We start from the raw sequence: 25,144 nt of genomic DNA, 5'->3' as shown, positions 1-25,144 counted from the left end.
ACTTTACGTAATGCCTGTAGGCTTGTCTATGAGAAATTAATATCTTTACACTTTAAAACTCTGCAATGTACTTTTATTTAATGACTCTTTCAAGGATCGTTCAAATTTTTTGTTGTCATAGTTCTAGAAAAATTTTTGGGTACCAAGTACCCCTTCACTAATTACCCCTATATTTTACTCTATGATGAAAAGACATTTCTTGTATATATGTATGTTTCCTAGGTTACGCTCCACGTTTAGTTCAACAGCGTCTTGTAGCGCTCTCTCTCATCCGCGCAAAACCACTTTTACATTAATGACGAGGTGCTACGGTGAACGCTCTCCAACGTCTTAACATTGAAACCGTCGTCTTGTTTTACCTTCAATAAAAAAAAAATCGCAAAAACTTGCTCCTCTGAAACTTTTGTCTTTGTAGACTGAGGTCTTTGAGGTCTATTAGGTCTACTGAGGTCTACTATGAGGGAGCCCAGTTGACAGGCACATTTATTTTTGGATCTCAAGGTTGCCACAGAACTTAGAAAATAAATTTACTGTCACATCTCCTGTTAACATTTCCTGACAATTATACATAGATATGCCAGATGGTAAAAAAGACATGTTTTGAAATAATTTTCAGGAAAAATTTGTCGTTTGAAACGTCGAACCCACCCAGAAAGCAAATAAAGGCGACTTAATCATTTTCTGTGGAATGGGTGAGTTCAAGTAGTTGATTCCTTTCTCTGAGTCGATTTTTCCGACGAGACATCTGAAAAGGAACCAAATGTGCACTCTGGTTCCTTTCTTTGCATCGATTTGCCTTTTTTGCAAGTAAGAGAGGGGGACCAAGTGTTTAAAAATTCGAAGAAAATGATTTTAGCGGCAAATATTGACTTTCTTGATCAAAAATAAACAAACAAACCTTCTGCAATCTCATAAAAATTACATTTTGAAACTCAAACGTTCATCTAAGGTAAATAAAAAGGAAATTCTACAACAAGCAGAACATTTGTTTGGTTTCTTTCTGATTTGTTTGATTCAAAAAATTTTTAGAAATTTCAAAAAGAGTGTAACACAAAAACTTGTATTTAAAGAATCTGTAATCTGCTATTTGAAACATTACTGATAAAGCAATGGAATAACTGAAGAAACAGGTACATACTTCATTGGGTCTGCTACCTACCATTCTTTTTCTCTCCTTTAATTCATAGTTAAAAATTCAATGTTTTTTCATTCATGGAGAAAAAACGGAAGGCAATTGCAGGTTAACTTTTACAGCCCTTCTGCATATTATTTAACATAGTTGACAACAATGAGCACAGTTATGGTTCAATGTTTCTATTTACCCTGAGGGTTCAATTCCCAGACACTTGCTCCGTTCGAAGTCTTGCCAGTACCGAGGATGATACAAAGATAGACTTCAAGCCTACATTTTCAGGAAGAGAAAAAAAAAATTGGCTAAGAATTGAGAAATGTTGGGTTGGGCAAACTCGAAACGATAATACATATTTGTGATTCGACATAACCTTCATTTCATTAAGACTTAGAAATTTTTTGAATAAAAAACAGCAAGCATGAAATAGAACTCTGTGTTGTGGTAGCGGTGACCCAGGCTCAAGTCACCTGGGTTACTGCGGCCACAATGCAGGGTCTTATTTCATGTTTCCTGTTTTTCATTAAAGTTTTAATGAAAGGAAGGCTATTTCCAATCGTAGCTAGGTATTTTTGTTCTGAGACTGTGCATCCCAACTATTCCCACTTTTTCAGTTAATTTTTTTTTTTTTTTTTTACAAAATTGAGCCGAAAGGCACTAGTATGAGTTCTTGAAAGATTAAGTCATAGTTCGTTACTACACAATTCTCCCTAAGAGTTTTCAATTATCACAATTTGCACCAGGACTTAGCCTGAAAGTGTGGACACTTTTTGGGTGCCTCTGGCGAAACCTAGAGAATATGCAGCTTCGCAATACAATTAGAAACTGCAGTTGAGATGTTTTCTAAGCTTTCATTGGTAATATGCTACTCTCTTACCAAACATAAAAAACTGGCTATCATCTCTCACTGGCCCCTATTGGCAAGAATTACTGCCTAAAATAATGCACTCGCTGGTGCAGGAGTAAAAATTACAGAAAAATTTTGAAATTCGCCCCTGACCAGGACTATCCACGATTTTAATTTTCATCAAACAGAAAAGGCACTGATACCATGAGGCCTTCCATTTGTCTCATCGAGTTTCTTAGAGCAGAGGATGGTAAGTTACGTTCAGCTTGGGTTTGGCGGGCTGTCAATTTGAGTAGTGAGAAGGTTTTGGTCCGATACACAGCCTGGACAGAGATGCATTGAGTCGTGAATGAAGACATCGCAGTCTAGACAATACAAATTTTTGCATCGTTGACATTCATAAATCTGCAAACAGAGAGGAAACACATTCGTTATATTCTTGAAAAGGAAAATGACGAGCCACCATAGGAGGATTAAAGCACTTTGACATGTTCAGAACAGGGAAACAAAACTTATTTGCAATTGTTATTTGATTATTCGCAATTTGCGAATATTCGCGGCATGAATAGTCGGAATTGCGAATTTTTGCACAGCTCTAGTTCCTAATTATACTTTCCTTTTCAAATTGATTGTTGTTGTTCATAATTTACCCTCTTTTTTTAAATCTATACTTTTGTTAATCACATGCTCTGTGCTGATTGCCCAATATGAACCGACAGTTCACAGTTTCTGGTGGCTCTCATCAGTCCGAAAGGGTATTGTTATTGTGTTATCAAGATATTCTGCAGCTCTTCACATGAATATTCTCAGAACATGCACTACTTACATATTTATCTTGAGATTTTAAGAGCTTAGCACAAGCAAAACAGCTGGCTGATGTTTCTTGAACGTTGAGTTGCTTAAAAGGGGGAATAGGAAACAGATGCCGATATGACTTTGCAAAGTGAAGGGCTGAGACTAGTACCAGTTCACAGACAGAGCACTCGACTGGTAGTTCACAATATTTGCTATGGCACTGCGGACAAAAGTAACCGATTGTTGCTGGTGGCTTCTGGCTATCCAAATGACTGGAAAAAGAGAGGAAAATATCTGATTAACTTCTATCAGGGATGCAGAAAGTTCTTGACATTCCCATAAAAGAATTCTTTTTTCCTGAAAACTTTTCAAGCAGTGTAAAAATTATCCCAATTATGCACAAAAAAAGCAATTTACACCATCATTTTGCAAAAAAACACGCAATTTTCAAAACTATTAAACTGTGCCTTCATGAAACGACCCTGATGAATCGATTAGTTTTCTTTAATTGACTTTATAATTGATTACTTTCATTTTTTTTACCTGAAATTAGTAAAATTTGGTACTTTTTTCCTATACTTTACCTAAAACGTGTGTTGGCTTAGCAAAGAGTATTTTCAAATATTTTGCCCGAATTCAACAGTCAAAATCCCATGTTCCCATTGAATTGACATTCATCAGCCAATAATTAGGATCACATTTGTAAAATTTCGAATCAGATGAATCTCGAATTCTGATCAGATGTAAAAATATTGGAACTGGTTCTAAAAGTTTCAAATTTGGCTTACCAGGCACAGAGGGTGGAGCCAGCTTCTTTTTCATCGATGTTCAAATGATGAGGAAAACCCATTTTGACCAAGGAAGCCTCTTTCTGCTGCGATACAGTTAAAGGTTCGACAAACTGGTACACAATGTCTCTGAAATGTTTGTCATCTAGAATTATGTTGAATTTTCCACCAGTCATTTGACACAACTTCTTAAAAACATATACTTCAGCCGAAAGAGCGATCACTGAACAGCATAGTTGTGTCTCTACAGCATTCTACAAAACAGCGAAAAAGAAAAACAGAGTAAATAGAGACACATTACAGATGTTAGCCAAACTATTCTTAAAACGTTACTATGAGGCAATCGTTTCTAGACATTACAGTTCTATCCGCTTATATTAAAAGCTCTTCAGATACTTGGATTGGACAGAATTCAGCAGAAGTGAACCAAAGTCATAGATATGTTAAAGTAACACATGTTTGTCATCGCAATCTGACCAAGCATTCTGTCATCAAGTCAGATATTTTCCTGCCAGGTAAATTGAAAACTAGATTGTGAGGCAAAATAGCAGGACCATAGAAAACCTTCGGCGTTCTAGAACTTTTTGCACCTCAAAGTGAACTTACAAATATCCACCTTGGTAATAAGATAAAAAAGCCACAACATACTAACCTGTATTGTGAAGTGGATGCCACCAGGGTCACATGTAGTTAAACTAGCCATTATGAATACAACCTCACGACTTGTATGAGCAGGAAGCATATGGAGAGAATTTATCGCTAAATTCAAAGAGTTCATGAGAGATGGTTCACCGGAGAGGCTTGATTGGTTCCCGAAGTGCTCTTTCAAAGCAGCAATGTGTTTTTTGGCGTTGCCTCCAAGCTCTGAGATCATTGTGGCACGTTTGTCCCGAGTTACTATTATTCCTAGCTGACTGATCGGGTTTTGGTCTATATATTCTTCAATGAAACCCTCAATTATCTGAAACACGCATCACTTAGCTTAAACAGGAAGAACAAACCAAGTGGGCATGGTGCTTGTCCATTGATTAGATGAGTGATATTCAAAAAAACTTGTGAACATATTTACAAGAATAAATATTAAAAGCATGGAAACTTGAATTTTTTTCTGGCTAGTTTACTGCACTACCTAGACCTTGAAACTCTTCATCATTACCTTGAGGATCTTCAATGATGTCATTAGCTGCCTTTATTTCCTTAAAATGGCTGAGCATCACTAGAAATTTGCTTTTGTCACCATTGAGGGGCCAAAGCTTTCTGATGCAGTTCCTAACAAACATTTAAAACTTGCGTTTGTTACAAATTAGGCATCCTTGGACAACAGTCTCATGAGGGAGGGAATCAAACATGTTCTGTTCTCACATCCTCATCTATCTCAATTTTGGCAAATAATGGCACTTATAAATATTACACATACTCCTAAAACTTGTTTAATATCATCAACTTTCACTATTTTAACTGTTGTTCCATCATCGTTGTTTCTTATTCAGTTACGTGAAAAAGTGTGAAAAAGCTGTAATAAATGGAAAAATAAACATATTTTATGCGTTATGCTCTATGATAAGAAAATGAAAACAAGTACCTTGAGAGTGCACAAATGTCTTGTTGGTTTCAAATCCTGATCAAGCATTGAATCGGAGCCATCGAGGACAAGGATTAAATGCCGCATCATCCCCAGTCTCGCATTCTGCATACGCTCTTCTTGCCGTTTGCGCTTGGATTTTTGTATAATATCTGCCACAGCAGAATCAATGAGGCCATCATCATCCTCTTTGATAGCCTCCCTGAAATAATGACAAAAATCAATTTTAGACGCACTTTAAAATGCTAGGGAATTAAAAAATCAGGTTTAGTCCAACTATTATTAACTTTAGAACTTCATGGTTAAAATTTTGAAGGATTTTTGATTCTTGTAATTCTTTTATTTTATTTTTACTTTCTCGCTCCCCTAGGGTAGAGAGGAAGTATTGTCATCCTCCAAGAAAAAAAAAAAAAAAAGTTGAAATTTTTTTTTGTTGATAACTTCATCAATAACTCGCCAAGGACTAAGCCGATTCTGTCATTGATGACTTCACCCATGACCCAACAGATTACTTTATCAATGATTTCTACAATGACTTTACTTATTAATGAAACATCAATATACTTTTAATGGATGAATTACCAAATGATTTTTCTTAAAACCAGCTGCAAGCCGATTATTGAAAGTTTAAAGCATCCTGATAAGACATCAAATTGCGATACATTGCATGGTTAAGATAGGGCTATGTTTCGTCATGTCAGGCTGACATAGTTTCAATAATCGGGCCGCTGATTGCAAATCAATCAGAAAAAGGTATTTCAGTCAAAATTGTTGTGGAAATAGCCAAGCTTTATTTTTTTGTATTTTTTCAAATGCAGCGTATACCAATTCTACCCTGGTAGGAATTCAAGTAGAGTCACCTCATTGTCAGTCATGATTTCTTATAATTTGAAGACCCCATCATTAGAATTCACTCATGTGGAGAATTGTATACTTAATCCAAAGAACTCATTTTCTTGTCTTAATAATGTCAAGTTTAAGTAGTTAAGTCAAAACTTCAAATTGAGTGAGTATTAAGAGAATTCTAGGAAGCATCAACGAAGGCCAGCTACTGATGGAGGTCTGAGAGAGAGGAGTACAGAGGAGGGGGTGACGTTTTGTGGAGAAGCACTGGTCACAGGAAAAATCCGAAGCTTTTCAAAAAATGGACTTACCAAGTTTTTTCATAACCGCTCTCCCATCTATACTCGTTACCTTCCTCTTCATCCATGTTCCCAGCGAGTCTGTCGGACAGAATTCTGAAATCCAAAGCAACGTTCTGGTAAAGTACAAAAAAAGGTATGAGAGCAGGATCAGAGGTTCAACTCTAAAAAGTTGACGGATACTCAAAAAGGGAGAATCCACTCAATGTTTAGGAAGGAGTGTAAAAATAAAACAAACCGTACAACATAGGATTAGAGAGAGCTCTTGGCCTCCTCACTTTAAAAATCCTTTTTTTATTCCACAATTTTCAAAAACAAGACTTTTTTTCCTCTTAGCTTTTTATTTGCAAACTGTATTCATCTTGTATAACAAGCAGTATTTTCATGACTTCCCCATTTTCAGGATCCCTTTTTGCAACTTTCTCATTGTTAAAATTTGTGTCTGATACCATCCAATTTTTACTTGGGATCCATTGCAACCCACTGGTTGTATGATTGATACTCCAACAGCCTGAGCAGAAAGGGTGCTCTCTATACTTACAACCAAGAAGACAAATTAAAATTTGCTTCTTTGCGGATGAAGCAAAGGGTATTTTGACGGTGTGAGTCGGCAATCACATAACTAGGTTTGCGACCTCGCAGACTTCCTGTCATACTTTATTTTTTAAACGGAAAACTACGCAACAGCAGTTCTTCAAAACTGCCATGATTTTCCTTCTCTGTGCGAAGAAAATTCTCCATAAACTTCAAGGAATGATGTCAATTTGTTCTCCTTAAATGAAATAACATAGAGGCAGAGATTTTCAGACACCACAAACGAGAAATCACTGGTGTAAGTCGACAATCACATGACTCGTTTGCGGTGTCTGAAAATCTCCGCCTCTATGTTATTTTATTAAAGGAGAACAAATTGACATCAATCCTTGAAATTTATGGAGAATTTTCTTGGCACAGAGAAGAAAAATCACGGCAGTTTTGAAGAACTGCAGTTGCGTAGTTTTCCATTTAACAAATAAAGCATGACAGGAAGTCTGCGACGTCACAACCCGAGTTATGTGATTGCCGACTTACACCTTTGGTATGTAACTGCGGACTTACTATCAATTTCAGTTTGACAAGCACAGTGAATAAAGTATGTAATAATAGATTCTCACTTACTATATTTATTAAAACAGGAGATAAATACTTGCTCCGATGAATCCTGAATAGAGCAAAAATCAAGTCGCACAGCAGGAAAGAGGCCCTGATGAACGCAAGTTGAATACTTTCGGAGGATTTAAAAATAAAACTTCAGCCTTAAATAATACACTGATAGTCAAACCTGCCAAAGTAACCGGTACATAATAATAAAGTGAAATAATGAAGAAACCTCAAAAGGTTGGTTTAAAAACTGTGTGAATGTGTGATACAAGTAATTGTAAACAAATTGAGTGTTGAGTGTGAGGTTAGAAGCATAGAGAAAACTATAGCCATGCTCCAAGATTCTGCGTGCGGCCGGGGCAGCCGGTGTGGTTACTGTAAGCCGCATGGAGCCGCCCCCAAATTTCTCTGATTGGTCATATGCAGAATTTTTATATTACGTGATCAACACTGTTGCAATGAGAATTGCAGCAAATCAGGCACACTTCACGGAAATGTCACATGTTGCAGCCTTCGGAACGGCAATGGCCTCGGGGTCTTGACGGTGACGGTCTTGAATGATAATATTTAGTCTGTGATAACAGGTAGGTCAACACAGAAAGCTCAAGTCGAGTAAGGAATTTTTTGTAGATTTTTCTCCATGACCATGCAATAACTTGTCAGCGATTAGTGATTATCAATGTATGATCTGCTTACCATCAGACACATCTTTTCGAGAGTTCAGTCATAATGATCGTCCATAGCAAATTTGTCACAATCCCTCACACATGTGTCGAATATGTTCATCCGTGGACCAACTCTTGTGCTGCTGCCTCTACTGGATTATTGTTGGCAGCTATTCCAGAAGCATTGAGGATTTATATCACAGCATACACAGTAAGTAACTAACTCCTTTTGAGACATACTCACTTTAACAGCTGTTGCGGAACTTTCATGCACCCGCTTGTAAGTCTGATACATCATAATTAAGGTGGCTGATCTACGAGTATCATTTGCCGATAATGCCGAGATCCAGGACTTTCAATCTGAAAAGGCCCATAGCATGTCTGCTACGAGAGGTTATTGGATTTTTCCGTTGGGAGGATGAAGGTGCTGACCTCAGTTACTGCCTTTATCCATCAACCCAAGGTTGCCTCCCACCTATCCTCTCAGAGAGGTCAACCATGAGTTCCAAGTAATTGATGAATATACAGTGCCAATAGTAGGTGGTAAGGTGGCAGGTCAATGCAGCTTCATTTGAATGGAGACATGCGGAAAGGGTGGAAGTCCAAATTTTTCAAAATCGACTTTTTTGCATTGTTGGACTCCTCTAGCGTGTACACATCGACTCTGCGAAGAAATGCGGAAAGCCCATCATTTTAACGTTGATTAATAGGGAAGGAAAATATTGGTCACATGCAAAAAGGGCGGAAGTCTCGGACTTCCCTTTTTTTTTTTTTTTTTTTTTTATCAATTCTTCCCTAGTTGCAAAAAGGGCGGAAGTCCAAATCAAAAGTAAAAAATTCCCAAATAAGCGGGCTCAAAATTTTTTCTGGAGATTCAATTCTTTTTAAGTAGTACTGCCGGGTCAAGCTTTCCGCAATAGGAAATATTTTTTGTTTTTTTTTTTATTCGAATTGTTTGTCCTGCAGGAAGTTTTTTGCTTCTCCTGAAAAATTGACTTTTTGGACTTCTGCCCTTTTCGCATGTCTCGATTCATCTGCCATTTCCTTCCTCCGATACTAAAAATCATATTTACTGAAGAATTTCCAGCTGTCGAGTCTTGAATGAATTTCAACCCGCTATCTTATAATTTTACTAATTTTACCGTGTGCAGCGGAAGATCTGCTACCTTCATCTCAGCACTTCAATTTAAAGCAAGAATCAAGACGGCGGATCCTTTGTCTAATTCTACAAGTTTGTCAACCTTCATGGTTAGAACTCGAAACAATGTTAAAATGACTTTTTTTGACCACCGAACCCAGCCCAAACAGTTATGGATGGATCATCCGAATTTTGAAAAAGCTGTCTCTCCCAAAATATGTACATTTATGAAGTTACAAACTGTGTTCTAGTTTTGTGTATCCTTAAATAATCACTGATGTTTGTTTTCTTACAGCTTGCACTGCTGATGAGAGGTAAAATTCCATCAAAAAAAGATATCAAAAGAACGATCTTAGGTATTCTTCAATCATCAGCTTTCCTGACTTGTCATGCGTTTGGCTATTCGATGGTTAACTGTCTTCTCCGGTAATTTATCATTATTTATTTGTCTTTCCTTATTATTGAGAACAAATTACTTACTATGCATGAAATACCAAGAAATTTGATCCTAGCTGAATTTTGAGATGAGTTCTTATGATGTTCTACCCAATTTCCTCAGTAGATTAAATGAGCTTTTGAAATCAATTTTTTTTTTTATGCCGATCTCGAAAGAAAATGGATTTATTGACAATTTAATGCAAGTCATTATACAAAGTGGTAGCACTGTTGCTGAGGCGAATGTACCAAGCCTTTTGTTTTGTACTGAGTCAGTGCGCCATCTTATTTGCTTGGCCTGTCCAAGACGAGAAAAGAAAAGAGGAATTGCTCCTTGAATGCCTACATTTTTCCACTTAACATTGCGTGCAAATCTGAGGAAAAAGACCTTTTCAGACCTGATTTCCTTGAGATTGAGAGTTCAATTTCAAAAGCTCATCTTACCTTAGAGACTGTAGGAAAAATTTAGCCAGTACCTAATTTCTTAGTATTCCGACCATAGCCTTTTTCTCCTGCTCCTAGATTACTCCCATTTGATGCAGATGAATTGACTGTATGCGAAAACTTCTTGGTTCAAGTTCATTCAAAACATAGAGTCACAATCTGAGTAGGTATTCAGTGTCTTTGAAAGTAAAATCAACCCCAATGGAATTTAAGCAATCTGATACATGTTTCTCAATCAGAATTTCACGCAGAACACGATTCGCACAACGAAAATTACTGAAACCAACTCCTAACGAAGATATTAACGTTTTTATTTTTCATTGGCTACGAGGAATTTGAACTGCCCGCTCACAAGAAACTCAAAGCTCTACGTGCGTCAAATCGTGCACTACATCGGTTTCAGCAAGCTTCTCAATCGAGCAATGTTTATTTCCCACCATGTGTTGTTCAAACTATTAGCAATTTGCTATAGCTGAGCCAAAGTGTCAAGATTGAGGTTGTCAGATTTTTATATCGCAGAGACTGTCATGATAACGTTTAGCGCGTGATGTGAATCACGTAGAGCATTGAGTTTTCATGAGCGGATGGTTTGAATTCACGCATCAGGAATCATTAAATATCTTCGCAAGGAGTTGATTTCGGTAATTGTTGTTGTGCGCATCGTGTTCTACGTGAAATTTTGGTTAAGAAGCATGTATCAGAATGCTGAAATTTGCACCTTGTCTAGTGGTCCATTGTGTGGCATCTCTCAGAAGGTGCCTGAACAAGAGCTTAACCAACCCACGCATTTCAAATACTCCTCGAACTTTTTACTTTCTCTGTGAGAAAATGAAGTAGTCAGCTAATACTTTTTTCGTGTCGTGCTAAATGAGTTGGTCTGTACAAACATGAGAAATTATCTTTCGTCTCTATTCTTGAACCTCAAGTAAATTTTTTTATTTGGGAGCAGACGTAGAATACTTCTTTACTTCACATTTGTTCAACTCTCAAGTAGGAGCAATGAATGATCAAGGTAATTGTAAACGATTTCCCACAGAAAAGTTTATTTAATTACTCGGTGACCTCATTGCTGACAGATCTGTAAATTCTCTGCTTTCCTCAAACATGTTTCAAATTAACTGTCTAGAACAACCAATGCATTTATGATAGCATGTAACAACAAAATTTTCTAGCTCATATTCCCACCGCAAAAATCTGCTTCTTTGAGTAACTATGTACCTGTCTCCATCAGTCAACCTGTGAGTGCACCCACACTAAGATCAAGCGATTTTTTATTTTCAGGCGTATTCTTGGTCATTACAATTTTTTGACAGTATCTTTTCTTCCATGCTTTATATCGAGTATTTTTGCAATTTTAGTTGAGCGACCCTCGCGAAGAAGTCTTCTTAGTCTGTATGTCACAAATGTTGTAAGTTTACCATTAATTCTGTTACCTACCCTAAACTTTTACATAAAATAGCTGCTCCAGATTTTAGTAAGAGGAGAGAAACAGGATAATCACTTTGGGTATGCATACTTTGGGCATACTTGGCCAAAGACTAGCTGGCAACAAATTGGTTATTTTTTTGTGATAGAGAACATCAATAATAAAACCTGACTTTTTCCAGGGGTGAAGCGAAGGAGAGAGAATATATTTGGAACTAGACTTCTCAGTGTGGGAACTAGTTAAAAATTTATCAATCTGAATGGAGGTGGGAACTGCAGTTAAGCTCATGAGCAGCACAAGTTCTCTTTGCTGCCATCAAAATGTTCATTTCTTGACTGTTAAGTTGTCCTCTGACCAAAAGTATGAATATAATAGATTCAGATGTTGGCCAAAGCTTACAAAAAATGTTGAAAAGGCCTTTTTCGCAACTTTCTGATACACTCATAGCAATCCTTTAAATTTTCAATGCCTTGAAAAGTGATCTGAACACACAACATACAAGCTATGAAAGTCTTTTTTTTCTTTTCCAGTCACTACTCCACCTATAGAATGTATATATTTGATTTGCAAAATTCACTCATATTTTTCTGTCTTGCTTTCAGGCCTCTGAAACACTCTATCGCATGGCTGTCTACCGAGGTCTCATAAGACCAATACAGTTTGGAGAGGTACTAATTTTCTCCCTTTCGACCTCATTCCTCCTATACTTCTTCCGGAACCAGCAAAGTGATTCATTCAGGGATTCTATTTTTAGTCTGTTCAGGTATGTTAGCCCAGAAAATCTGCATTTTGAGTCAAAACTCAATTGATTGGCACTGACCCTGGATTATCTCTAATAGTTCTTTATCATGCATAATGACGGTGTAAGTCAGCAATCACATAACTCGGTTTGCGACGTCACAGACTCCCTTTCATACTTTATTTTGTAAACGGAAAACTACTTGATGGCAATTCTATAAAACTGCAGTGATTTTTCTTCACTGTGAGAAGAAAACTCTGCAAAAACTTCAAGGAATACGTCAGTTCGTTCTCCTTTGAAAAAATAACATAGAGGCGGAGATTTTCAGACACCGCAAACGAGTTATGTGATTGCCAACTTACACCATCGATGAGCATAATTTATTTACTACTATTTCCACACTACCACACAGTGATGTTCTAGCTCTTACTCTATTTTTTGTTTTGTAATATTTTTTTTTAAAGGTAGTCTTTCAGGTGGTCGCCGTGTAATATTCTCAGACCTTTTGTGCTGAAGATTTCTTTATTTGCAGGTTTGTTGTTGGACGACATGAAGAAATGAATGATGATAAATCAGAATCATCACCTGTTCCAGGCTCATCTCAAATTAGAAATCTCAATTTTTTCGATCCAGTGTTCCATTTTGCCGATTGGTTGAAACTACAGACTCTCAATCCTTGTTGTCCTCACCCTTTTGGGTGCGCTTACTATGCAGCTCAGGTATGGGGTATTTTCATCTACTGCCAGACTCATTTCAACCGGCAGAACCTATTTTCTGCCATTTTATTTTTACAAGTGTGGCTGTCCAAGGGCAACGAGACCTTAGTACGTGGGAGTTCGTGTGAAAAGAATCTTTGTCAAGTTGGGTTGAAAAATTGGAATGTGAGTTCCCAGTGGGGAACACTAATTAGTGTCTCGAGCAATTAGTAGGAAGTAATGTAATCAATTTTTGTGCGAAGAGGAAGGGTAAAGTTGTATTCAATTCTATTTTCTTGAGTCCAGAACTTGGCAGATTAGACCTTCAAGTAGCACCTTCTTAAAAGTACGTATGTATTTTGAACTGCTACTTTCATATCAATAAACGTTGGTGTTTTTTTGCTTCAAAATGCTCCTAAAAATTATTCTGACAAGTGACTCCAATATTTAACGTTCACGTTTTTGGTAGCAAGAACCCTTTTCTTGTGAATACTAACAGTATCGATGTATGTGGCTCATTTAGACAATTACGTAATATAATATGATTTATTGAAAGCAGCATTGTGACTGGTTAACTCCAATTTATCATTATCCTGGATAAATGTAGAAAATTGTTTTTTTATCTATTCATGCAGTTAAAATCACTATTGTTTTTCCTATGGAAGAAACCAGAAATAGCTCAAGACATACAGCAAAGGCTTCAAAGTAAGAAGTTATTCAATGCTGTTGCCTTGTTGTTATTTTTCTTGTAATTAGCATGCACAAAGTTAAATTTTAAAAGCTCATTGCGTTCAGGAGATCCTAAAGAATATCATATTAAATGATAGAAAAAAATTAGCCAGCATTAAATTTCTGAGTATTCCAGGCAGGGTCCTTTGCAGGAATGGGTCAGTTGCGCCGGTCACAGAATCGTGTTTTGATCTTTGAAGCTTGTGGATCCGATAGAAATAACAAGATCTATTCGAACAGCAACTTTCCATGTCAATATTAACTGAGATATTGTGCTTGGAAAGATTTTGTTTATGATGTCATTCACTGTGGGCGTGACACCCTTGGTTTCTTCCACCTTGCTTTCATCTGAGTTTCACGTTGAGCAAGCAGTAAAAATGTGTGTCTCCTTAACAAATGAAAGCAAGGTGGAAGAAACCAAGGGTGTCACCACCGCAGTGGATGACGTCATAAACAAAATCTTTCCAAGCACTATATCTCAGTCAATATTGACGGTAGAGAGTTGCTGTTTGGAAAAAGCTTATTATTTTTAGTTGATCTACAAGAATGAAGTACCAAAACACGATAGGTACTGTGACCAGTGCAACTGACGCATTGGACCCTTCAATGAACCAATAAATCAGATGAAAACTATTGAACAATTTGAAAACAATGAAAAAACTCCATCGTTCAGAACAATTAATGCTTTGAAGGGTCTTTCAACGTCTTTATAACCTTTGTTAGTCTTATTGTTGTTTTCAAAGTATTGCTTTAAAAAGTATCACCATGGTACATTGGTTTCCAATGAATCGATAGGTAGACCCAATGAACCTGATAGCCCCTACATCAAAAGAATCTACTCCCTGTCCATTGTAAAGACTTCGGTATCGTGTAACCTCGGTATTTTTTGTTTGTTTTTGTTCTCAGGGTTTAACTAAACTGTTTGCTGTGGGATATGGTCTCCAACTGAGTTTGAAAATTCTAATCCACTCAAAAAGAATAATGAAGCATCCCAGATTACTCCCCAAAATCATGATTCGACCAGACACAATGAAACTAGGTGCATTTCTTGGTGGTTTCTCCTTCTTGTTCAGGGTATTGACTTACATAAAAAATGATTTTTGCATGACCCCATGCAGGGCTGAATTCAAGCATGAACAGAGCATGGGGAATAAAATTGAGGATGCAAGTGAAGTGAAGAAATTCCTGAGCAGCATGAAAGTTCTCCAGAAAGAGAAGTGCTTGCGCCTTGTTTTGATGTATGGCTGCACAAATGCATGAACACACCCATTTAAAAGTACCAGTGGAAAAACAAGGATGAAAGACGGGAAACAAGGCTAAAAATACACAATTAATGATACCCGAGGGTATCCTGATATCTCAGGGATTTGCTGCAGAAGTGCATTGATGGTGATGACATCCCGAAAGAATGGAAAGAGGCCTGGATAACAGCGTCGCACAAAAAAGGAAGGAAGGATGACTGTGGGAACTACAGAGGGTTAGCGGTAACAGGAACGATAAGTAAAATTTATGGAAAAGTGTTGAAAGCGAAGATCGAAGAAGAGTGGACCCCGTTCGAGGCGGAGGAGCAAGCAGGGTTTAGGGCTGGTCGGTCTACCGCTGATCATCTGTTCTGTGTTACCCAGTTAACCGAAAAGAAGAGAATTGTTGGCCAGGAGCTTCATTTAGTGTTTTTGGATATTGAAAAGGCTTATGATAGTATTCCTCTTGTGAAACTTTGGGAAGTCCTAGAAGAAACTGGTTTTAGTAAGGGACTTATTGGGGCAGTCAAGCAGTTTTATCGGGGGGCTTTTGCTAGAATTAAGTGCCAAGGAAGGCTTTCAGACGGTTTTTTTGTCACCAAGGGGCTTAAGCAGGGATGTTGTCTGTCACCGACGCTGTTTAAGATATATCTAGAGCACGTTCTGAAGGAATGGAAAAGAAAGTGTGCCGGCATGGGCGTCCCTCTGAATGACCAAGAAACACTGTTCACGCTATGCTTTGCTGACGACCAGGTAGTCATAAGTCAAGATCACGATGACGCAGAGTATATGACCCGGAAGTTGGTGGAGGAGTACCGCAAATGGGGCCTCGAGGTTAGTGTCCGTAAGACAAAAAAGATGTCAGTCGGAGGTGCTCAGCAAAGCATAGTTCTGGAGGATGGTCAACATATAGAAAGTTGCGAACAATACAAGTACCTGGGGGTGAAGCTGACTTCGGATGGGAAGCTGGATCAGGCCATTCGGGACCGTAATCTTCTAGGAAGGAAAGCCATCGCCATGCTTAATGGGATCCTTTGGGACCAAAGGATTTCCAAAGACAACAAGAAGAGAATTTATAACTCGGTTGTCAAGCCTATTATCACCTATGGCAGTGAAGTGTGGCAGTTGAAGAAGCGGACCCAAGAAATGCTCAAGGCGACCGAGATGGATTTCTGGCGACGATCGGCTGGAATCTCGAGGAGAGAACGTGTCAGGAATGAACGTGTCCGAGAGATAATGGGCGTTGAGAAGACGATTGTGCACGATATCATGACCAAGCAGTTGGTATGGTATGGGCATGTGCAGCGAATGGCTGATACCAGGTTGCCGAAGAAGGTGTTGGAGTGGGTCCCCCCAGGTAGGCGACGGAGAGGGCGTCCAGCCAAACGGTGGGTAGAGGGTATCCGTGAAGAGATGGAGAGATGCCAGCTTCCGGAGGATCTCTACCATGACAGATTCCTGTGGAGAATAGGCGTCGCAGAGCGCCCAAGCGCGCCGTAAAAGCGGCTCATACATACATGATACCCGAGACGTTTCGACTCAAAACTGAGTCTGGGGTTTCATTAATTGTACATTTTTAGCCTTGTTTCCCGTTTTTCATCCTTGTTTTTCCACTGTTATCATTGGTTTGGGTTTCTCTTAAAAATTTGTATCTTTAAAAGTACCTATGCACAATATGAGGAAGGACACAGAAGTTCTCTGAGAAACTGGATCCCTTGTTCAGACCTTCTTTCCTCAAAACCAACAATTTCTGTCAAAATACGTAACACTGTAAGGGGAGAAGCATTGAGGAGCGCATTACGCCATTTTGTTTTTACATGCTCAAGGATAGGGACTGAAGTCACGGAAGTATTCCGATGGGGTAGGGAGATGGGGGTTGGAGAGGAAGGGGGGATGAGAAATCCAAAATTCAGTTTTATGTGTTTGATAAAGGGACTCATATTTTGTATTTTTTTGTCTCAAAAAATAGATTTTGAGCTTCAAACCCCTTGTGAAAAATTTCTGACTTTCTTACTATCCTCAAGTATGAATAGATCAATTTTGTACTAATGAACAAGAGTCAGTGTATATGAGAAACAACTTAATCAGCCAAAATACACATAATAAAAGAACAACTTAATTTGGGGAAAAGGCTGCAAATAAAGAACAAAGAATAAACAAAACCCGGAACGTTTCAAAATAATTACAATTTCATTTTCAGTGGGTGTAAAGCATGTCGTAGATTAGATTTTTTTCCCTCTCCAATTTTATTTTTGGCACGAGCAAAGATACTCCTTGCCATTGCTAATTTTGATTTTGTGAATGGTCTCATACAAATTAAACATATTTTTTCTTCTTTCAATCTTTACTATTGGTCCTCCTTTTTTCAGGCGGTTTCATGTTCGCTGCGGAAACTTTATGGAAGGGATGATCAAAAATTTGCCATACCAGCAGGATTCCTAGCAGGCTTTTCATTCTTCTTTTATAGGGACAATACCATTGCTCTCTATGTTATGTGGAAAACTTTTCAGGTAACTTTACATTTATTGATTTCTAGGGATACAGAAATTTCTTATTCCATGGATAGCAGTCGAGTGACTGAGGTGGAGACTGAGGCAATCATCAACAGTCATCGCGTCACTGTGCTTTACAAAGCATTCTGCCAGGGAGAAATAATTACCTGCTTTTGCGGGTGTCCGGGGCAACTTTTTCGGGTCTTTTGAATTTTTTTCTTTTCATTTGGACTGCAGCAAGGTACTTACCTACCAAGTTCAAAGGAAATTGCTGCAACCAATTTTTTTCTTCTTTTTTTTACAATGATATAGGGAGCTGGTACAGCAGTTTTGTATAAGTATATTTAATCCTTCAACTCTGATTCTTTTATTTATCATATTACTTGTTCTTGTAGGAATTTTTCCTGTATTTACTGTCAATGCATATTTCATAGTTATTTATCATTTATATTATATACTAGGGGGCTACGCCCCCTGGCCGCTACGCGGCCCAGCCCCCTGAAGGCGCTCCGCGCCATCAATGGGCCGCTTCGCGGCCCTATTTTTACCCTTCTATCGGTGTTAGTTTTATTTTTCCCCTAAAAAATTACGAAATGAGGTATCTTTACTTTTAGAATGAAATAATTTTTGGTTTTGATGAATAAAGAAACAAATTTTTTTTTTTGAAGTCTAAAGGACGCGTTTTGGAATGACTACTTGATGAAATATTGCAGTAAAACAACGAACATTGATAATCAGGTAATAATTAAGAATTTCGGGTAACGGGGATCGAACCCACACCATATTTTAAGTGGACGCTTCCGACGTCTTTGACGACTCGGCTACCGCTCGTCTTGAGGAAGTAGGGGCGAATCTTGAGTAGATAAGTGTAGAGCTGATGCGCAGGCTACCCAGCTACTGCGCAACCTCCTCGACCACTGCGCATCCTCCCGCGCATAGCTGTAGCAGTCTCGGAGCATTCTGAAAATTCACTCACTTTTATAACGTGATTGTAAAAAAACCTGGGTCCTATTTCCAAAATCTGAATAGAGCGGGCTCATCTAGGGCCAATTACCCGTCGATTACCGCAAAAAACTTGGAAATCGGCCCGGTAGAACGCTCAAACGAACTATGACAAAAAATATAAATTTACATTGTTTAAATGGGAGAATTCGCAACTTTACCACTTAATATAAAAAAACCTAGGCCATATTTTGAAAATCTGAAAAGAGTTGGCTTATCTAGAGACAATTGCCCGTTGATAGCCGCAAAAATCATAAAAATCGGCTTTGTAGAACGCTGGAACTAAGCGTTACCAGTTTCGCAAAATTAGGAGGCTTGAGAGCTTATAGTATAGATTGAAGGAGTAGCAATTAACTAAAAACTTGAAAGAATCTAAGCTTTTTTGTAAATGGTTTTAAACCTACTTTCTTCAAACTCTTTTGTGGCAAATTTAAAGTCGACATTTAATGTTAGTATAAGATGAATATATATAGCTTTTTGATTGTCAACAGCTTTAATTATAAAAATAGAGAGTCTAATTCAGGCGGACTTAAAAACGCTAATGCCTCTTGCTCAAGGTTTTTTTTTTCTTTCTTCTTTTTTCTTTCCGCGGAGACTTTAGGGTGTGAAGAGTTCATCAAATTTAGGCGGCATAGGTAGATCGCAGCTGAAGGAGACCCCTCTTATGATACTAATTTGAAGAATTTCGTTTTTATTTACAGATTCTGTACAATCGTGGTGCAGAAAAGAAAATGTTACCAGAGTTACCTCAAGCTAGTGTATTCTTCCATTGCCTTTCTACAGCAATTCTTTTCCATGCAGCCTTGCTTGAGCCTCATAACCTAAGACCTTCGTACTGGCGATTCCTCCTAGGAATGTCTGGCGAGCGGTATGTATTATGCCTGAGCAAGTATTGCTTTTCCAGACAAATTATACTACAAAAGGTATCCTAACAATGGGCCTGTTGCAAACTTTTGCTAGAGCAAAAATACGAGTAACTCTATGTAGAAAATGTCTCAAAAATCATGATGAACACATCAGCAAAGTCTGAAATGCACTCCTAATTTTACAATCTGCTTAAGAAATTTGCGTTTTTTTTTTAACTTCCCGTTTTAAAGATGATAGTATGGCTCAGGTTAACATTTTGTAACCCAACCCTTGCTCACAAGGATGCTACGCAATATTCAACTCGGTCTACGCCAATCCACCAATATACATGGGACGGGAGAAGATTCTAGCCACCTGACAACAATCGGCGTTTTTACATTCACATTTTCCTTGCGTCGATAGATATCTGCCTTGATTGACCTTGTACTCCTCTCGACTTGCACGCGGAAGCGCGGGCCATGTTAAATAATGCGAAACATCCCAGTGAGCAGGGGTTGAATAGGATGACTCCTCTAACGAAATGTTCACCTATGCGGTAGTATCATTCCTGAAGGAGGAATCCTAAAAAACGCAAATTTTTTACACAGATTATGAAGTTAGGAGTGTATTTCAGACTTTGCTAATGCACTCATCATGATTTTTAAGACACTTTCTATGAGGAACGACTCTTATTTTTCTCGTAGCAAAAGTTTGCAATAAGCCCATTATGAAGAACTGATCTTACACAAAACATATTGATAAGCACAAGAAACAAAACAACAAATCAATATCTAAGGAACTTACTCTCAAGTTTTAAATAATTTAATGTGAATGCAATCAGTCTGTCGCAAACTTCAGCTAGAACAAAAGTAAGAGCTTTTTCGTAAATCCATCTCTCCAAAGTCAACATAATTGTATTGCCCAAATCTAAAATTCACCCCTTTTTCCATACAATTTGCGTAAGAAGTAACACATTTTTTTAGCCTCCTGCTTCAAAAAGTATAAAAATACTATGGCTAAGACAGATTGTGATACTAATGGTTACAGGGTATCATAACTCTTTGTGAAACCTAAAATTTTTGCCCTCACGCAATGTAGCCTCTCCATTAAGAACAACCTGACAAACGTCTCCTACTCAACATCTTAACATTCCTGCTTGCTAGGTTTTATTAATTGAGAAGTATTTTTGTTGTTTGTTTTTATCCAAGAAATTTTGTCATTACAGCAGCCATTTCAAGTTTTGCACCAAATTATGAAATCAAGTTGACTTGTCTCTATCGATTTATGTTTTTGGCACCAGTAACTTTTTGAGCAGGTTAACTCAAAAATGCAAAAAGTTGCAGGTAGATCAAGAAGTAGGTACAAAGTGAATTTCAGACTTTGCCAATGTGCTCATCACTATTTCCATGCCAACTTTCCAAGGAGAAAACTCATTTATTGCCCCAGATGAAGCTTGCAAAGGTTACCAAAATCGTGCCATGTATTGTGGATATTTTAAATGCGCTTAAACAAGGAAAAGAGCTGAAGTAGCACTATCTGGCAACAATTACTCCTTTGTGGAGGTCTTATCCTTCCTAATTGGTGGTATTGGTTCAGATCTTTGAAAGACGATAGTGCATAGGATATTCTGAAAAGTCGTTCAGCATTGAGTTAAATTTGAGGAATGCGATTAAGTAAATTAAGCTCTCTGTATTTCACTTCATGTTTTTACAAATTAAACTTGACTACAAGTATATGTTGCTCTTATAATATACTCTGGCCCTTTACGACACCCGAACACTCCATGTGCCTGTCTTCCTAAGAGTTACGGGACAAATATCATGGCAGAATTTCCTCGTTGATTCTACGCCACCATCCTTTCTCAGAACGAACCCCACAGCCCTTTTACAGGAGTGCCCAGTCTAAAACTTGTTTGGCAACCTCTTATCCAACATTCTTTACAGTTGTTTATACCACACTAACTGCCTGCAGTCTGATCGTTGAAATTTGTGTTTGTCGGTTAGACATAGATGACATAGGTTAAGGGGCGGAGCGTGATTGGTCGGCTGTGTCCTATCGCTACTTTGTCATGTGGAATGGACGACATATTGTCGGAAACTGAAGAGGTACCTTTAGCTTATCATTAGTTCCACCCAACATAGGAATGACAAAGCAGCGATAAGACATAGCCGACCAATCATACTCCACCTTTTAACCTATGTCATCTATGTCTACCTAACAAACACAAAATTTCAACTATCAAGCTGCTGGACATAATGCTGTGCACCATGTTATTTTAACATTTATTATCTCACAACCTTTATCATCACATAAATTGGTCCCTTCCTGAGATGTCGAGCCTTATTCTAGATTAAACTAGACATGACTTTATGAATGTATTAGTTTTACTTGTGCCAAAACAAATGTAGATCTAAATTCGGAATTTTTTTTTGCAGAGTTGCCAGAATGGATAGGAAATGCTTGGATGCCTTCGGACTTGAATCAAGCAAATCTTTAGAGCTCGTTTTGAGTCGTACCAAAATTGAGACTCGACCTGTTCTGTGACGGAAGCAATATTTCAAGCTCAGGTGTCAAAACTGTTATTGTTGATCTAATTGTAAGGTTTTTTCAGGAGAATGGCCTTGTCTCCACTGAATTTCCCCTTGAAATTGATTGCTGCAAAGAGTTGCGCCAACAAACATTATTTGAGAATTTGAAGGAAGAAACGAAAGACTTCTAAGGTTCGTAACTAGATCTGTTGATTGTGGCAATTAATTTTGAGGAAGTTGGATTATTGCCAATATGTTTTGCTGCAATCAATTGCAAGAAAACACCTATGGAGACTCGACCTAATAATTATTACAATGGCTCCTGGCATAAGTGCAAGATTAATTTGTTTGATATTTTTTTTAAAATGTAATCATGGAGTCTCATACCCCACTGATAACTTTTGGAATCAAAGCAAAGATCTGTAATGCGATGAAGAACAAGGTGATATAGCGTATAGTTAAAGTTTCATGAATTTATAACTTATCTTTATTAATACGGTTTTTTGTTACGTTTTTATTTTTACTTTAAGAGTTGGAAGCACAATGTATATGGGTTAAAAAAAAAACCATCAGTCTATCTAAATGTTTGATAGCAGAAGTAACAAGGTATTCAAGGAGCCATACTAATTCTGAGTAAACTGGAAACTATGCAGGTGTAGAATTTCCTACGCTGGTCCAGACATATCATTGAGAAAAAAAATGTAAAATTGTGACTTGATTAATAATTCGACCTAATTTTGTGGAGGTCTTTCATTCAATCTAATGGCATAGTGAGAATTGCTGTTTGTTTGTTGTTTACGGATTAGCACAAAGAAGTAAGACTAATCCGAACCCCAAGTTTTTACGTGTACTATTAATAGAGATTTCTTCCTTTAACGGACATAATCATTGCTTGACGCACATAATGATGATATAGTGAAGATGATGATGTCACCAATTAGACCAAGGTTGAAGAAAATATGGTGTGCTTTACTATCAATATCAAAGCTGACATCATTGGATCATTACATATATAAGTTGAGAACTGAAGCACCTTAAGATGTGTCCCCTCATTCAAATGTTGGGTCAGCATTTTTGTATTGTAAAATCAGCATTTGAAACTTGACAGGCTTTTTTTTAACAATTTAATTGCTAAATCAGCATTTAATTTTTTTCCGTGTACTTCTAGAGATTTAAACTAAGGAATAAGGCACTCCAAAGTTGTTTACGCCCTGAATGGCGCCAGCTGTAGTTGCTGAGCCAACGCACTAATCGCAAATAGTTCCCTGACGTCCCAGGTTTTCTAACCTGCCAGAAGGCTAGCTTCTGCCTGCTTTCGTGGATGAGCTAGATATAAAAGTTCCTTCTTGCAAAATGTAGTCAATTTTATCGCACTACACTTATATTTTAATCTGTTCAGATCTATTTTCAATTGAACCCCTCTTCAGTTTTTGTGATGTTTTTCAAATACATTCCTCATTATAATTAAAAAATGAACACGCTCTGAGCATTGTCTGAAATTGAAACATTACTTCAGTTGAATTTTTATTTTTTTAAAATTAACTACTGCCTTAATATACTCTACCCCTCATGATTTTTTTTCAAACTTTGTCTTGCTTTGATTTTGAACTCAAAGGAACCTTAGTTCTAAAATTAGCTCTAAAAATACTGTTGTTTAACTCAGTTTCCTTGGAAATAATCTAATTGTGTATGCATTTTTTAATTTCCTTGAAATATATTATGCAGTTGCACAAGTATAGCAGTATTGCAGGGCTTGCTTGCTCCCACACTATATTTGAGAATGGATTTTGAAGTAAGTTTACCTACCTTATTCCTCCCCAGAAGCACCAACATAACGTACAGGAAAAAACCCAACTGGCTTTGAAACGTACATTTTCCTAACTCTTTAATAAGCTATAGTTTTTTAAAATTTAGTTCATTAGTTTTAGTTTCATTGTAGTAATTAGTAAACTTACTTCAAAATCCACCCTTGTACAACCCTATCCTCCTTTACTCAATTTGTTTTGAATTGTACACCTTTGTGAAAGTGATTCCTGCTCAGTTCATACCCGAAAAGAGGGTGCGTTCATTGTTAATTAAATAGCATTTCGACAGTGAAAGTCGGCAATCACATAACTCGGTTTGCGACATCGCAGACTTCCTGTCATACTTTATTTTTTAAATGGAAAACTACTCAACGGCAATTCTTTAAAACTGTCATGATTTTTCTTCTCAATGCGAAGAAAATTCTGCAAAAACTTCAAGAAATAATATCAATTTGTTCTCCTTTTAAAAAAATGACGTAGAGGCGGAGATTTTCAGACACCGCAAACGAGTTATGTGATTGCCGACTTTCACCGTCGATTTGTCATTGATGTCTTTAATTGTGCCTAACGAGCTATGAAGTGACCCAATCATTTGATACTTCTGTAGTCGCACATTTAAGTGTGAGTATGTATTGAAATTTTATGAAAAATATATCTTCATGTTTCAATGGTGTCATCAATACCTGAATTTCCCATTGGCAGCTTAACATCAACAAAGGATCTTACTTGGACCGCGACTAACCAAAAAGAAATCAAGCCACATCAGCTATTGTGGAATTTAATTGGGTGAATAATGTTTTTACATGAAAACGGTCGTGCGAATTTTTATGCGAAGTTCAGTGAATTTTCTACATAGTGCGAAGCAAATTCCTTAAAATTTTCAAAGGAATCCGCACAAACGTTCTCTTGCCAGAAATTAAATTTCTCAGTTAAATTTGGCAATAGCTGATGTGGCTTGGTTCCTTTCTGCTGAACACGGTCTATTTAAGCCTATGTAAGAAATAATGCGGCTACAACACAAAGATGGTCCGACACAAAATCTGTGGCCAGTGTAAAAACAAAATTTATCGATCAAATTTCTTTCAGTATTATTATTTAATATTTTTTCTTGGTGGGTGTGTAGAATAAAAAAATTGGTACAGTAAAAATCATGATGTTCACAAATTTAAAGAAAAAATAAAAATTGCCTTCAATGTTTATCGCTCATCTATTCCACGATAAGCTTCGGTGAAGAAAGAATTTTTAACATGATCGCAAAAGACCATTGCTTTTTGCATTCAAGAAAGGGGAGAGAGAAATAGAGAGAGGAAAAAACTATGACTGAACAATAAAAAAATTTATTTCAAACAGATAATTTGATAACAAGCCTCGTCTTTGAACAAGCCTTGGTCACACTTTTAATAGGTATTTTTGTCAAAATCTTATGATCCCGCAGTCACTATAAACTGGAAATGGCAAATCGACTAGTGCGTTGTTATTCCGTAACCTTCCGGCCAAAGTATCACAAGTCCCACTGTGCCAACTTCGGCAAGAGGG

General features: G+C 37.5%; 2 protein-coding genes across 2 annotated transcripts; one reads left to right on the top strand and one right to left on the bottom strand.

Annotated features, from left to right (window-relative positions):
- Positions 1-1,058: 1,058 nt before the first annotated feature.
- Positions 1,059-7,728, bottom strand: Ssl1 (general transcription factor IIH subunit 2 Ssl1). Its single transcript, XM_072296707.1, has 7 exons — positions 7,442-7,728; positions 6,296-6,379; positions 5,142-5,343; positions 4,212-4,520; positions 3,560-3,813; positions 2,803-3,043; positions 1,059-2,381 (listed from the first exon to the last, which is right to left on the bottom strand). Exons 2-7 carry the CDS (start codon positions 6,349-6,351, stop codon positions 2,238-2,240), a joined length of 1,206 nt encoding a protein of 401 aa, XP_072152808.1. The 5' UTR covers positions 6,352-6,379; positions 7,442-7,728; the 3' UTR covers positions 1,059-2,237.
- Positions 7,729-7,911: 183 nt separating this feature from the next.
- LOC109033716 (transmembrane protein 135) lies at positions 7,912-24,276 on the top strand. Its single transcript, XM_019046448.2, has 9 exons — positions 7,912-8,299; positions 9,522-9,652; positions 11,387-11,513; positions 12,134-12,294; positions 12,803-12,989; positions 14,601-14,768; positions 17,305-17,445; positions 19,131-19,297; positions 21,711-24,276. The coding sequence occupies exons 1-9, from the start codon at positions 8,153-8,155 to the stop codon at positions 21,817-21,819; spliced, it is 1,338 nt and encodes a 445-aa protein (XP_018901993.2). The 5' UTR covers positions 7,912-8,152; the 3' UTR covers positions 21,820-24,276.
- Positions 24,277-25,144: the final 868 nt, after the last annotated feature.

The sequence above is a fragment of the Bemisia tabaci genome, chromosome 2, assembly GCF_918797505.1.
Source record: "Bemisia tabaci chromosome 2, PGI_BMITA_v3".
In the NCBI taxonomy this organism is placed as follows: domain Eukaryota; kingdom Metazoa; phylum Arthropoda; class Insecta; order Hemiptera; family Aleyrodidae; genus Bemisia; species Bemisia tabaci.
This window is presented reverse-complemented; position numbering and strand designations above follow the sequence as displayed.